Source organism: Aethalodelphis obliquidens, unplaced genomic scaffold, assembly GCF_003676395.1.
Source record: "Aethalodelphis obliquidens isolate GAN/ISIS:26980383/991018 unplaced genomic scaffold, ASM367639v1 scaffold7, whole genome shotgun sequence".
Classification (NCBI taxonomy): domain Eukaryota; kingdom Metazoa; phylum Chordata; class Mammalia; order Artiodactyla; family Delphinidae; genus Aethalodelphis; species Aethalodelphis obliquidens.
In genome coordinates this window covers 54,768,138-54,783,613 of record NW_020837951.1, presented here as the reverse complement: position 1 = coordinate 54,783,613, position 15,476 = coordinate 54,768,138, and the positions used below count along the sequence as shown (strand labels likewise).

Sequence of the window (15,476 nt, the reverse complement as noted above, 5' to 3'; positions counted from 1 at the left end):
CGTAGGTCGAGGGAGGTGCGTCCCGGAGTTTGGGAGGCGGGTGTGGGTCTGGAATGGTTTCTTGTTTAAAACTACTTTTTCTGAAGCCTTTCAGTGCTGCCAGTTTACCCTCCAGGCGCTGAGGGTCATGTATTAAATACTTGTCTGGAGTTTCCTACGCAGTAAACGGTGGGTCCTAGGGGCCGGGAGGTGTTCGGACCAAGTGTTGTCGTCCACTGCGTATTGTGTAAAAACTGCAGTTCATTCCTGTACTCGTTACTGATATGTAAACCAGTTTCTGAAGCGGGGGTGAGGGTGGCGGCAGTTGAAGTGGAGAGAAATTTTAAAAACAGAGACAACTTTTCTCTCGTTCTGAGTTACGAGCAACGAGGATTCTGCGAAACTTGGCTGGGAAGAAGAGTATGCCAAAGATAGAGTACTGGAAGGAGCAGGACTTTAAAAAACACAGTACCATATAAACAATGGAATATTACCCAGCCATAAAAAGAAACGAAATTGGGTCATTTGTTGAGACGTGGATGGATCTAGAGACTGTCATACAGAGTGAAGTAAGTCAGAAAGAGAAAAACAAATATCGTATATTAACGCGTATATGTGGAACCTAGAAAAATGGTACAGATGAACCGGTTTGCAGGGCAGAAATTGAGACACAGATGTAGAGAACAAACATATGGACACCAGGGGGGGAAAGTGGTGGTGGGGGGCTGTGGTAGTGTGATGAATTGGGCGTTTGGGATTGACATGTATACAATGATGTGTATAAAATGGATGACTAATAAGAACCTGCTGTGTAAAATAAATAAAGTTCAAAAATTATAAAAAAAATACAGTACCACTAATAGCGGATGTGTAGGAAGGGCTTCAGTGTATTTCTACGTATCTCGTTTAAATCGTAAAGATTTGTGCTCTCATTATCCCGTTTTTTGAGAAGAAGAAATAGACCCCATTATGCCTAAGGTCACACATTTTAAGGGGAAGAGGTAGGATCAGCCCAGGGCGTATGACTTCAAAACGTGCACGTTTAACAATCAGGCATTGCTGCCCTACTCATAATTAGAGACCCAAATAAAAATAACGAGACGCCGTTTTTTCAATCTTTTGAAGTTTGTCGATACCGAGTGTAGGCAAGATGTGAGGAGATGCTGTTAGAATGTCATTTGGGTAATCTTTCGGGTGGGGTAACCTGACAGTATCAGAGGTTTAAGTGCTTTGATTCGGCAATTTAACTACCAGGAAATTATCCAACAGTTATTTTTGCACCAATAACTAGTGATTTATCCGCAAAGGTGTTTATTGCAGCTTTTTTCTTTTTTCTTTTTTTTGTGGCAAGGAACAAAAAGCAGAAAGTATATATAACTGTGCTGATATAGAAATATCTCCAAAATGTGAGTAAAAAAAGGCAACTTACTTTCTTATATGTATATTTATATAGCTATACGTATCTGTTGAGAGACAGTAATCCAGTTTGTGTAAAAACAGTTCTGTGTGTGTGTGTGTACATGTGATAGAAAATTCCTGGAAAGTAAACAAGAATTATTAATGATTACTCCTAGTGGGTAAGGCTGGGGAGGAAAGTTTCTGAGCATCTTTACTTTCTTTTTTTTTTTTTAATTGCCGTACCCCGCAGCATGTGGGATCTTAGTTCCCAGACCAGGGATCGAACACATGCCCCTTGTATTGGAAGTGGGGAGTCATAACCACCGGACTGCCAAGGAAATCACTGAGCATCTTTACTTTCTACTCTTAGTTTTCCTGTATTATGCTGTTCCAGTATTTTCCAGTGACTATACGTTATACCTTAGTAACTAATTACAAATAAAAGTTGAGGAGCACTGTGCCTGAACCTTTTGAGTTTAAGAGTGAAAGCCATAGGAGAAAACATTACAGCAGCTAAAGCAGGAAGGGAGAGGAGCCAAAAACAGCTTTATTCACTTGTGGCTTTTTACTACTTGAAGAACATTTCTCAGAAACTTCCAGTGACTTCCCCTTATATATTATTGGCCAGAACTGGCTTAAATAAATTGATTCATTCCCTGGACCTAAATGCGTTGCCACCCGCACAAAACCGGGATTCCATTGGCAAGGAAGAAGAGCTTATGGCTCTTAGGGAGGCAATCACATTGTCTTCCATAACTGTTTAAGTTCTTCCATAACTGTGCCATCTAGTGCCAGCCTAACTCCTGAGTGTCATTTCTTAACTTCCTCTACCCCCTGCCCAGTTTTCTCTTAGTATGCTCGTTGGCCTCCTTTCAGTTCCTCAAACATATCGATTTCTTTCCTGACTCATGGCCCTTTACATTTGTTGCTCCTTTTGCCTGGGTGTCTTTTCTCTTTGTTCTTTAAAAGTCTTGTTAGTGGTCATGCTTTTCTTTTTAGGTCTTAGATCAACTGTCATACCCTTAAAGAGGCTGACCTGACCACTGGGTCTAAATTAGGTTCTTCTTCCCTCTAACGTGTAACTTTCTATCTCACCCCCCTGGATATTTCCTCCCTAGCATTTATCATACTGTTATTATCTATGTTCACCTATTTATTTTATATCTTACTTCACTAGAATGTAAGGTCCACAAGGGCATAGATTGTTTCTTGTTCACTCTTATGCCTTCATGGTCCAGAACGGTACCTAGCACATAGTAGGTACTCAATAATATGTGTTGAATTGATGAATAGGGAACAAATGAATGGAAACAAGGATAAAAGGAAAGGTGTAGGATTACACACAGACAGAAGAGGGTAAAACGGGAATGGGAAGAGTTATATTTTGGTAGGAGAAGAAAGGGTGGATATAATGACATCAGAAGTAGCCTCATCTTAGCCATGGCCGACTTTGGGGCCTGAATCCTGTGCCCAAGTACAGTGGACACTTTTTACAAGTCTTGGAACTAAGTCATACTCTTTTCTGCTTTCTTATATCGGATAATATAATTCCTTGGAAATTGCTTTGGGTCATAGTTATCCTACTACTCCCATGGACATAGAACTAGCCAGCTGAAATGCAAAGGAGCAAATTAATTTTTCCTGAAGAGAAATTACTTTAAAATGGAAGGATATGCACTGTGTACGTAGTCCAGAATGCCCAAGGGCAGTCCTTGTGGAAGGTTTTGTGTGGTATCATTAAGTAAGTATTGAGCCTACAAAAGCCAGTCAGTCAAAGCAGAAGCCAAAGAGTAACATGAGTTTGACTCATGACCTCTAATATAGTTTGTGAAATAGATTTCATGTGTGGGTCCAGATCCCAAATGACTTCAAGATTGTTAAAAGCTGTTCAACTGCAAGTTAATTCCTTCCCTGGAAGCATTCCTGATACTTGGGGAAAATTCTCAAGAAGTATGTATGCTTAAAGAAATAAGCAAATTGCCAGCTCCTGTTTTGGATATTCATGCAGAGACCACAGTTATTATAATACACTGCTGCTTTTTTGAATTACTTGTAAAGTATTACACACCACAATAATTTTCTTCTGTTATCTGAATTTGAGTTGAATAGATCCACCATATTTTTTCTTTAAATGTACGTAAGACTTTTTTTTTTTTTTTTTTTTGGCTGCATTGGGTCTTTGTTGCTGTGTGCGGGCTTTCTCTAGTTGCAGCGAGCAGGGTCTACTCTTCGTTGCAGTGGGCGGGCTTCTCATTGCGGTGGCTTCTCTTGTTGTGGAGCACGGCACACTGGCTTCAGTAGTTGTGGCTTGCGGGCTCTAGAGCTCAGGCTCAGTAGTTGTGGCACATGGGCTTAGTTGCCCGTAGCATGTGGGATCTTCCCGGACCAGGGATTGAACCCATGTCCCCTGCATTGGCAGGTGGATTCTTAACCACTGCGCCACCAGGGAAGTCCCAAACGTATGTAGGACTTCTGTCAAAGAAATTCATAGTGATGCCACCAAGAATCCTCTTGATGGGCTATCTTAAGACAGAATGAGGTTTACATAAGGATATGATTACTTTTCTTATTTAAGTATGTGTTAAAGATTTTAAAATTGTTATTATAAATATTTTTAAATACACAAAAGTATATTATTATAGTAAACTCCATATGTCCATCACCCAGATCAACAATTATCAAGATTTTGCTACATTTCCTTTATCTATTTCTTTTATTAATTTGCTGGAGTATTTGGAAACAAAATCTTAGGCGTTAGATCATTTCTGCTACATACTTCAATATGCATCTCTAAACAATGTTGATATTTGTCTTCCATAAACACAGGGACATTATCATACCTATCAAAATTAATTAATTTTGATTAATTAATTAATTGCTTGGTGTTATCTAATACCCAAACCATAATCAAATTTCCCTAAGAGTGTTAAATATTCTGTTTAAGTTGGTTTGTCTGAATCAGGGTTCAAACAAAGTCCACATATTATATTTGGTTGTCAGGGCTTGTATCTTTTAATCTAGAACATTTCTCCTCCCCCCCTTCCTTTTTTTTTTTTTTTTTTTTTTTTTAATTTGCAGGGTTTGACTTGTTGCAGGCTAACTGGGTTAGTTGTCCTATAGAATGTTTCACATTCTAGATATGTCTGTTTGCTGTCTTGTGGTGTCATCAACATGTTTCTCTATCCTCTAGGAAGTGAAATTAGCTCTAGAACAACACTGTTCAATAGATGTTTCTGTGATGATGGAAATATTCTACTTGCACTATCCAGTACAGTAGCCACTAGCCATTGTGGCTATTGAGCACTTTACAGGTGACTCGTGTGAGTGAGGAAATGAATTTTAAATTTTATTTAGTTTTAGTTAATTTAAATTTAAATAGCCATATGTGGCTACCTTACTAGATCATGCAGCTCTAGTGGCTCAGGTTAAACTTCAACTTTCTTGGCAAAAGTGCTTCATAGGTGCTTCCTATGAATCACATATGAAGAAGACATGTGATGTCACCTATAGTGATGTTAAGATTGATCAGTGGGTTCATATGGTGACACCCTGATCCCTCTAATATGGAGTTCCCCCAAAGGATATGATTTTAACATTAAGATTTAAAAAAAATATAAACTTCATCTTTATGCAGTTTTTGAGAACCAAGGAAAGAGCCCAAAATAGCTCATTGAGCTCTTTTATACATTTATAGTAAAAGTCAGAAAGGTAAACTTTTTTCATTAGACTCTAAGGAAACTATACTGTTAAAGAACATTTCAGAGAAAGACTTTGAAGAAGGCCAAACATAAAACACAATTAGTTCCTGAGTCTTGAGGCTGGGTCTACACTTAAAAAAAAAAAATCAGTAATCTGCCATTGCTTTAGGGCTGAAATAATCCAGATTGTTTCAGGTACTTGAGGTTCCCCTGCACCGAGGCATTTCTCCCAAATCCTAATGAACAACTCGCTTTGGAAACTCAGTTTGCTGGTGTTATTCACATTTGCTAATGAATAATTCACTGGCACAAAAGATTGTAGGGCCTAACAAATGAGTCTGAGTCCAGACATAAAATAATGGCCTAGAACAGGACTTTGAAGATCTTTCTCACTTATTATTGAATCCAGCTGCCATTGGAGAGACAGCTGGCTCTAATAAGTGGGCATGAATGTGATGGAGAGAAGAGCCCCCCTTTCCATATCTGCTCATTGTCAGGTAACATGGGTGGCCCTTCTTTTTGCTATAGCAGGGAACTGAGGGCAGGACAGTGGTTCCAAAACCTGATTTGACTAACTCTACCCCTTCCAGACTCCAATGAAAACTACAGGCTCTCTTCCCAGAAAAATGCACATATGCACATGCATGAAAGGTTTCCTATCATCTCAGGGCCTTTAGGATCCCTGACACATCCAGGGGTCACAGCATAAGACACCCTGCACTGGAAGCAAAAGTATCAGACACACTTGCGTGGATATTCTCACAGTATGCGGTATACAGGATGGAGCCCCAATGCTGAAGAAGCCAGTTCCTGGTCCTTCCTATCCTCCCAGATTTATCCTTTCTATTATTTTATATTTTCTACTTGTTTTAATTCATTTTCGTTTTTAGACCAAATAATGCAAATACTTTGCAAAACTATTTTAAAAGTATCTAAGGCTATTCAATGAAAAGTAAGTTTTCTCTCTGTGTCTCTACTCCAGGTCCTTTCCCCAGAGGCATCCACCATTAGCAGTTTCTAGTTTCTTCTTTCAGAAATATTCTAAGCATATATGTCTATATCATATTCTCTGTCTCTTCCAAATGGCAGCACAGTTTACACATTTTTGTTCCATGCTTTTTTTTTCTTAGCTCTATATTTTAGAGAGTTTTTACTGCTGGGACTTAGAGCTCTGCTTTATTCTTTTCCCATGCTGCATACTATTCCATCTTGAGGCTTAACCATAATTGATTTAATCTGACCATACTTAATGAACATTTAGATGGTTTCCAGTATTTTTTTAAACTACAAATATTGCTGCAGCATATGTTTTTTGTACTTGTGAAAGTATACCCATATATACCTATTCCTAGCAGTGGAATTCCTGAGTAAAATGAAAAATTTTGATAGATATTAACAAATTGCTCTCCAGAGAAGTTACATGTGATAAACAGAATAATGACCCCCAAAGATATCCATGCCCTAGTACCTGGAACCTGGGGACATGTTACCTTTCATGGCAAAGAGAAATTAACTTGAAGATGGAATTAAGGTTTCTAATCAGCTGACCTTAAAATAGGGAAATTATCCTGGATTATCTGGTGGACTCTATATGGTTACAAAGGTCCTTAAAAGAACCAGAGAGATGGTAGCATGAAAAGGAGTTGGTTCAATGTTGCTGGCTTTGAAGATGAAGGAAGGGAGCTATGAGTCAAGGAATGAAGGCAGACCCCTAGAAGCTGGAAAAGCAAGGAAATGGAAAAGATAAGGAATGCAGCCCTCACATTTTGCTTTTAAAGATCTCTGTTGGATTTCTGATCCACAAAATCAAAAATTATACATTTGTCTTGTTTTAAGCCATTAAGTTTGTGGTAATTTGTTATAGTAGCCATAGAAAATTAATACACTTTATGTATTTACACTCCTACCAACAATGTATGAATGTATTTTCCCACATCCCTGCCATTAGTGATGCCTTTTTTTAATATATTGTCCTCCCCTCATATGAATACTCCTTCCAATGTTATTTGAAAATAAATGTTTACAATTTAGTGTCCTGTATTTTTTTAGATAAAAGGAAAATCTCAGCTATAATTATCTGTAATATTTTGTTCTTTTCTCATTATAATTAACTCTTTTGGAAAATCCCCATCTGGGACATGTGCCATTTTCTTGGCAGTGGCCAGGATGTGAGCAGTATGCGTGACTGATGTGTCATTTCTGCAATGCTGTTGTCACTGCTGATCAGCTTACACTGCAGAAATACTCTGGGACTAAGAGTTGTTTAATGAGATTTGTTTTCTGCCACCTACACAGGTACCTACACAGGTAATAAAGCCAGTGTCTGTAAGTGGTGATAGTCCAATGGCTTTCCTTGACCTCCAGTGGAGGTGGCAGCCTCAATCTTTGCAAGATGGGCCAGAGGCATTGTATATGTAGCAACTTCCGCATCTCCCTGGCAGCTGAGTGCCTCAGGTGACTGGGGTGGGGGAAATTAACAGAGTGTAAATATTTCCTATCAACTCAGTTAATACACCCATGCCCGACTAGCAGAAGTAGCTTCTGCCTGGTCCTTTCTCATTTTGCATATTTAGTTTGCACTGTAGTGGTGGGACCTCCCCTTACCCATGTACATACATTAAACCCTATAGCCTGGCTTGACCATCTCTGAAATTAACATCTATTCAGGATAATTATTGAGCATCTACTCTGCTAGGTATTTAGGACACAAACTCTTAGCCATGCAGAGCTTACAGTTTATAGAGACAGATAGTAATCAACAATCGCAGGAGCAAATGTAAAACTGCTATTGTCACAGTTGCTAAAAAGAGGATATATATGTGTGTGTGTGTGTGTGTGTGTGTAAATAAATAGTAGTGAGATTCTACCTTGTCTGGGAAAGTATAAGAGAGGCTTGGGTGGGATATGTAAATCTGTATACATTTGCTAATCCATACCTACATTGGATGACACCCTAGGTAAAGGATATAGAGGGAGGAAAAGAAAGAACTAGAAACACTGCTTAGCCAGGGAGAGGAGGAAGAATGGCCAGAGAGTTGAAGGGAAACCAGAAAAGGGCTGTGCCCTAGGAGCCAAGCAAGGAGATTCCAGTTATATCAAGGAGAGTTAAGCAAGGAGAGTCCAGTTAAGGCTAGGAAGAGCATAGAATGGGACACTGTGTCTCGGAATCAGTAGGTTGTCTATGTTGCAATGGCAGAGACATGGTAGGGCACACCTGGATTCAAGTGTGGCTCCTTCCCTTTAGATGTGTGGCATTGGACAAAAGACTGTCTGGCTTCAGATTCTGCACCTGTAAATAAGAATAATAATATCTCCCTGAAAGAGTTACTGTGGGGATGAAGTTAATTAGCATATGCAATATCCCTACCATTTTGTAGGTTCTCAATAAAGATTGATTCCTCCCTTCCATTATGTCTGACCACTTATTTATGTTTTGGTTGTCACTATCCTTGATGTCTTAGCATTGGTGTTGATGACGTACTTGTAAGGGTCAAGGCAGGTCCTGTCCCTGTATATAAATGCATTAGTAAGGGTGCCAGCAAGTTGTTGTGAGCTGACAAGTCAGTGCTCTGGTTAGGGAGCCAAGCACCCACTGGTGTGCCTCTTGCTATGCTGACAGACAGATCATCGAGGATTGGATAAGGACATAGTACATCTTCCTTCATCACACTGAGTTTTTCCCTTTCAGGGAAAGGCACTCCAGTTACCAAAATTAATACCTAATTCTTGTCTCAGGACATCTTTCTGCACTCACATTTCTGCAACTGCATAAATCTCCAATGCAAAATATTAGTAATAAATGACTAATTCCAATAAAATTTGTTTTGTTTAGAGACAGCATTGGCCCTCCCAGATTTTTCTGATTGGCTAGAAGCGGCCACTCCCTCCTTTATTCCTTCATTTTTGTCTGTTAAATACAGTGAATGGGAAAAAATGCAATTTCTTCTATTGGTTAAGAACTCTTGCCCTGCCTGCTACCTCTGACGGTTTTTACTGTGTAACCCTGGCTTTGGCAACTATGGTAACTACACATTGGGAGATAATGTAATTCATTGCTTCCCTTAAGTTAACTAAACCCCAGTAAAGAGACTGAAAAATATTTCTATTGGGACTAAAACAGGATACGTAACTTTTAAACCTCTTTAGGAATTGTCCTTGTTTTGTTTTGTTTTGTTTTGTTTTGTGGTACGTGGGCCTCTCACTGTTGTGGCCTCTCCCGCTGCCGCGCAGGCTCAGGGGCCATGGCTCATGGGCCCAGCCGCTCTGCAGCATGTGGGATCCTCCTGGACCGGGGCACGAACCCGCATCCCCTGCATCGGCAGGCGGGCTCTCAACCACTGCGCCACCAGGGAAGCCCTGTCCTTGTATTTTTAATTAGCACACGTTTCATTTCTTATTGACAGTGGGCATGTTTTCTGAACCAAACATGAGGACGTAACATTTCATAAGCATGATTTTTATAAGCATGAGAATACCTTTAGGGACATACTACTATTTTAATTGTAATTGTTACAGAATTTCCAGGGCTTGGGGGTCGTATAGATACTAAAAATGGGCAGGGCTTAAATCGTAACGGAGCTATGATCACATTCGACTTTTAGAATTGACACTGTAAAATAAACATTTTAACATAGTGATTGGGGCCCTAAAGAGAGTGGATGGAAAGCCTGGTGGAAAGGAAGCTAGGGCTCTTAGCATCTCGTGATCCGGCCACCAGGGCATATACACTAGGACATTCTCTCCCGTTAGTGCACAGTCTGGAAGCCAGTGTCGTTCCAAGTGGAGCACAGGAGGCTCACACTCTGGCGGCGCCGGGGGCCTCGCAAGCGTTCCTTGGTGGAAGGTTGCGTGTTTGGAGTGTCCATAGCAACGCGACGCTTCAGCCTTCTGGAAGCCTTGGCTCCAGCTCGCGCAGTATGAGACCCGTACCGGTGGGAGGGACCTGGGTTGGTGGGAGAGTTGATGGGAGTTCAGTGGGGTGGGGAGCTGGGGAAACTACTGGGAACATTTACTCCAAGGATTGAGTTAAACTAAGAAAAATCGGTCCAAGGCTCAGCGCAAAAGGATCTTTTCATTCCAGTCCTTTCGCCCATGTAGGGAACTATGCCTTTGGAGGTGGTGGTGGAACTGCATATCCGGGCGGTAAGAGAGATCGACGAACCTCTCCTCTTTGGCCCAAATCAGACTCTTTCCCCAGGGTTCTAAAATGGTTCTGGGTCGTTTTCACCACCCCTCGCCCCACACACATCATTAATCCTACCTGTGTCCCTAAGATTCTCCACATCGGTCTTTTCTTACTTTCTAACCTTTAGTTCAATTCAACCTCTTCCCACCCCTCCCGCCCCGCCCCCCGCGCCGTCCCGCCCCCAAGCCTGTTTCTTGGCTTTATCTGGAATTTTTCTGTTCTTTTAAAATAACCTTGCATTAAGTCCAAGAAGGATTTTATTTTCTTTTCCGGGATACAGATTTGTGAAGATTAAAAAGCCCCTTTAAATAACCAGGGAAGATTTTAATTTCAGAAAGCCAGGTCACTTCCCTGATAATTTGCCACCTCTATAAACCAATCAAGTATTTTCTAAGATACTTCCCCTACAGATGGCTCTGGCTTGCTAATTCCAAAAGGGATCAATCAACAGCTGTTTAATAATTATCCACTGAATCCTGCTTATGTGAGGTGCTGTGGCAGAGTGACTCCATTGTTCCTGTTTGGGGTCACTTATTCCTTATTTCAGCTTCCATTTTCCAACCCTTCCATGTGTAGTTGGTGACAGACTGTCAGGCAGCTTTGCCTGAAAGCTATAAGGAGCTTCTCTACTGGCCAGGTTTATAAGCAGAACACCAACAGTTTACGGCTGTGGAAAATCTGGTTAGCCTCCATACAAGTGACAGATGCTGTGATTTCATCCTAAGTGCAGCTCTGAAACAAAGATGGAAATCTCCTGGATTTGACCGATTTTGCTGACAGCAAATAGTACCAGACTATATCATTTGTGCTATATCAACTGTGACCTCTCACAATTGTGCAGTAAGATGAAGGAATTCTTGAGACGTTGAGTGATAAATCTGTCTTCCTACTCATTAAGGCAAAAATTAAACAAGTTTTCATCTCACTTCATTCAACATTACTGGTTAATTTTATTTTGATTTTTAAATGGTATTCTTCAGTGTACAGTTAATTAACAGTGGAATCAGGTTTTTTTACTCTACAGTACTTACGATGCTTCAAAAAAATCAGGTGAACTGATCTGTGCTTTAAAAGCCAGCAAACTCAGGCCCCAGCAACCAAGATAGGGAATTCCAGAAAAATAACCAGAAAGGAGGTGAGCCTAATTTTGATCTCCCAGTATTCAGACTTGTAGATGCTGCAAGAGGAAAAACTGCTTCCAAATATCTGGCCTGAATATTGCTGCAATTAAAATAAAGGATCTCTTTAAGTCTAAACAATAAAAGAAACCACTTAGAGTGTCATAGTTTGGCTGATTCAGGAAGTGAAGATGTAGTCTGTGTTCAGGATGTTGTGGAAATGCAAATAATTTTGCTTCATTTTGAAAAGTAGCTATTCCTTTTTCAGTGTTCCTCTCACGCTCAAAGTTCACACTTCTACCCAATCAGAGCCTACCTGTCACAGCCATTCTCTGGATTCTTATGTACATCTCTATATGACAGATCAAATGCCATAATTCTTTCTATTTATAAATGTCAAAATAATTGGTTGTTAAGATTATCTAAAGACACCAGTTCCATAGGTAATTTAAAGGTTCATATTTTCAGGCAGAGCAGCATTTAAAGCACACACCCTCTTCCATCTTTCCTGATCAAAGAATAATGAGCAGAGTCCACCCTGCATTTGGAGGTTTTTGGTCTTGTGATTCGGGGAGGCACCATCGATAAACTGCTTTAATTGTGAGGGTCAATATAAATGGAAATTAGGAGTTATACTTTGTGCCTGGTATAGCAGTAGGCTCCACTTGATGAATTTCAAGTTAAATACTGTTACCTAAAGTGTGCTGTATACAGGGAAATGGAATTCCATATGAAAAATATAATATACAGGGTCATCCTTGTGGTATATATTTGAAAGCTTATGCTGTTGCATTGCAAAGAATCAAGTTATTTTTCCATTTTATTACCTCATTAAAGAAGCATTATTCTTTATTCAGTAGAGATGGTAGGCAGCAGGGCCCATCTTCTTCCATGTTGGTCCACTGACAAAGTATGTAGTGAGCCTACCCCCAGACTCTCAGTTCCTTTGATCTCCTCAGCAGCTTCGCTTTTCTGTCCTCTGTCATGCCATGCTATTTGCTGTCAACAGAATTAAGCATGAGGCCATAGTCCCATCTTTCCTTTTCTATGGGCACTGTCCATATGCCCGCCTTTAAGTGTTTCTTCTTCAGGTAAGTTCTTGGTTTGTTCTCTGAATGCAGAAAAACAATTAGTGGGAAATAAATATCTTTTTAAAGATCTTTTGAGGAGGTAGAGGAAAAGGAGAGAAAGATATGTACTATAATCTCTCTTCTCACTACCTGATGCGCAAAGATATAAGAGACAAAACTAAGAAAGCATACCAAGAAAATTAGGATTAAGAATAAATCTTCCCAACTGTGGTAACAGATCTTCAGAGGATAAATTAGAATAACCTATGTCTTAGACTCTTAAAGTACTGTTTAAAATCTACCTCAGGAAAAGAACTAGGATTAGTATGTGGCTCATCTGCCTGTATATTTACAGAATGAAGGTGATTTGTTTTTTCAAAGTTCAGTTTACAAGTGATATGTTGACTTACAGGATTACACAAAACAAAATTTTCTGATGTCAACTTTTAAAAAGCAGCATTATAATCACCTCAACTTGGTTTCTTTGCAGTTGTTCTGGAGATATAAAAAGTTGTTGAATAGGTATATAATGGGGGGGGTTGCTTTCTATAATATGGCTGTCATCAGTAATGGTCAGCACTGTGCTCTAGCCTAGCAACCCGTCAAGATTGTAGGACACCTGAAATCCCAAAAGGAAGCCTGAAATCCTTAGGGGGGCAAGCAGGATGGCTGCTGGTTTATGTCAGCATCGTCACGTGTAGAAACTTTCAGATCTGGTGCCATAACAAATGAGATGGTGTCATGGTTGGTTCCACAGTACAAAGAGGACTGGAGCATTGTGCGGTGAAAGCCAGCAATAGTCCACGATGCTGTACTGCATGTAGCCCAGAAAAAAGCCAAAAGCCACGTCGGTGACATTGTGCCGCCCCAGCATGACCCTGGAGAGGCCCAAGATGAAGGCCCACAGTACCACGAGCACCCTCAGTGGAATGGCCAGCACTAGGTGGTTCAGGATGAACCGTGAGACCAGGGCGGCCCTGGTGGCATGGCCCGAAGGGAAGGAGTACTTGTCCACCGAAAGGGTGAAAAACATGTCCATCTGGTTGTGGGCCGGGCGGCGCCTGCGGACCAGCCCCTTGATCAGGGCCACCAGCAGCAGGTCCAACAGCAGGGAGAAGAGCAGGTTCATCAGCACCTCTCGCCCGGCCCAGCTGTCGCTCCTGGACAGGCAGTAGAGGGTGCCCAGCAGCCAGGGGATGCCGTGTCCCGAGATCTCCAGCAATTTCATAAGGGGCCGCACGCTGCCCCAGGATGAGCTCTCCCCCGCACACACCCCCAGCTTCTTAGACAGCCACAGGTCGATGGCCAGCAGGGAGCGCAGGGCGATGCCCAGGAAGGACGGGTTCAGGTCCATGCGGTCCTCCTCGGGCAGCGGGGACGGGAGCGCCGGCGAGGAGCCCGCCCCGGCCAGGGGGAACGAGCCGCGGCGGTGCACTGGGCTCTCGGACGCGCGGAGTCGGGCGCAGATGGGGTCGGTGCCCGGCGCGCGGCTGCTGAGCAGGGACTGGAACTCGAACCTGCCGCCGCCGCCGCCGCCATGGGCCGGGCTGCCGCTGCTGCTCGGGGCGCAGGCGGCCAGCGGGCGTCCCTCGGCGTTCCTCCGGGGGCTCGGCATCGCGGCGGGCGGCCCGGACCGCAGGACCCGGCCAGCCTAAGAAGAAGCTTCCCGGCCCTGCAGCCTCTTCCGCTTCCGCACTGCCATCCTGGAGGGGCGGGGGGAGGAGCCAGCGAGAGGACGATTGTGACACCTGGCGGAGACTTGGGAGGAAATTGAATTTCCAGTTTGAGCGAGGAGAGGAGAGGGGAGGGTAGTGCTATGGGAGAGAGGTGAGGGTTACGGTGGTGGGGGAAATTTGATATTGTTTGTGGGAGGTTAGGGGAAATAGACCCTTTACAAAGCAAAACGCAAACCCTGTTCTCTATTTTTTTCTTTGTTTTTAAGATTTCTTGCCCAGGGGTGTGCCTTCCTGGCAAGCAAGATGTGTTCCTTGGGGTTTACCTCCTGAATCAGTACCTGGAGACACACTGCTTTCCTTCCGTGTTCCCTATTATGATTCAGCGGAGCATGAGGTTTGAAAAGGTGATCTTGACTTTCTCATTGCTAAATAGAGAAATTCAAATTCTGTTGTCTGAGGATCATTTAGTGGTTCTTATAAAGAACACAGCTTTTATAAAGTTATTTTGTAAATTTTCTTTAAAAAAGAAATTACATGAAGGCACTTCAGCACAGTGCAGAATCATAGTTGGAGGACTTGCTTTTGCATCCCAGATCTGAGCCAAGTTCTGTCAAATTAGTGCTAAGTACCCTGGTAGATGTTTTCTATTTTTGGAACTCCCATGGCATTTTCTAACTGGAACAGAGAGCATTTTCTGAATGTTCTTGGAAGTGTTAGAGGCAGCTGTGTACATTCTGACAGAGATTATCAATAAACTAGCAGACCTTAGAAAGAAACTTTTTTAGACTCAGAAAAATACCCCAGACTAACCAAATTAGTTAAATCCTGTATCTGAAATCCTGTAACAAAACAAGAAGGCTTTTTAGATTTACTGAGTTTCCTTAGGTCATATCTGGTTTATTTAGCTGCAGTGATAAAAGCTAGATTCCATTCCAGTGAATGTGATCATAATATAAGTAGCCAAAACATTACCAACCCTCTTCCCACTTTCATATTTAATGGAACATTAATTTCATTACTATCCAATCACTGACAATCTCTTGAAGTTTTTGTTTTGGAATTTAGAGATTGAATCAGTTTTAACCTTGATAAGCCTATGATTTTTGTCCCAAAAAATATCACTGAGGTGGTTCTATTGGGGAGAGGATGAGAATTGGAAGGCTTCAGGGTAGGGCCTGTCACTTTTAAAGGTCTGGATGGTGGTGCCCTGAAAATGACCTGTCTATTTCAAACAGAGTAGCAGAGGAGATGAGGATTGATTTCTGAAAGGGCTAGGGCTGTGTGTAATATTTTTATAAATCACAGCCCATTAATTAATTTTTTACATCTTTATTGGAGTATAATTGCTTTAT

The 15,476-nt window shown here is 41.6% G+C and overlaps 2 protein-coding genes across 7 annotated transcripts in view; one reads left to right on the top strand and one right to left on the bottom strand.

Annotated features, from left to right (window-relative positions):
* Positions 1–9: 9 nt before the first annotated feature.
* SPATA6L (spermatogenesis associated 6 like) overlaps positions 10–15,476 on the top strand; it is a 61,368-nt gene continuing 45,901 nt past the window's right edge. For 2 of the 6 annotated variants that reach the window (XM_027105800.1, XM_027105804.1), the window contains exons 1-3: positions 1,332–1,385; positions 10,173–10,217; positions 14,391–14,528. In XM_027105800.1, coding sequence (XP_026961601.1) covers positions 10,179–10,217; positions 14,391–14,528 — 177 coding nt within the window. In that variant the 5' untranslated portion in view covers positions 1,332–1,385; positions 10,173–10,178. Of the gene's footprint in view, positions 549–1,330; positions 1,386–10,172; positions 10,218–14,390; positions 14,529–15,476 lie in introns of those variants that run through there. The other 4 variants (XM_027105801.1, XM_027105798.1, XM_027105802.1 and 1 more) reach the window with 3 other exon arrangements.
* On the bottom strand, positions 10,500–14,262 carry PLPP6 (phospholipid phosphatase 6). Its single transcript, XM_027105809.1, has one exon. It carries the CDS (start codon positions 14,061–14,063, stop codon positions 13,188–13,190), a length of 876 nt encoding a protein of 291 aa, XP_026961610.1. The 5' UTR covers positions 14,064–14,262; the 3' UTR covers positions 10,500–13,187.

What these genes read in the sequence shown, in the direction of transcription:
- PLPP6 (XM_027105809.1), bottom strand. Translation starts at nt 14,063, where the DNA reads ATGCCGAGCCCCCGGAGGAACGCCGAGGGACGCCCGCTGGCCGCCTGC.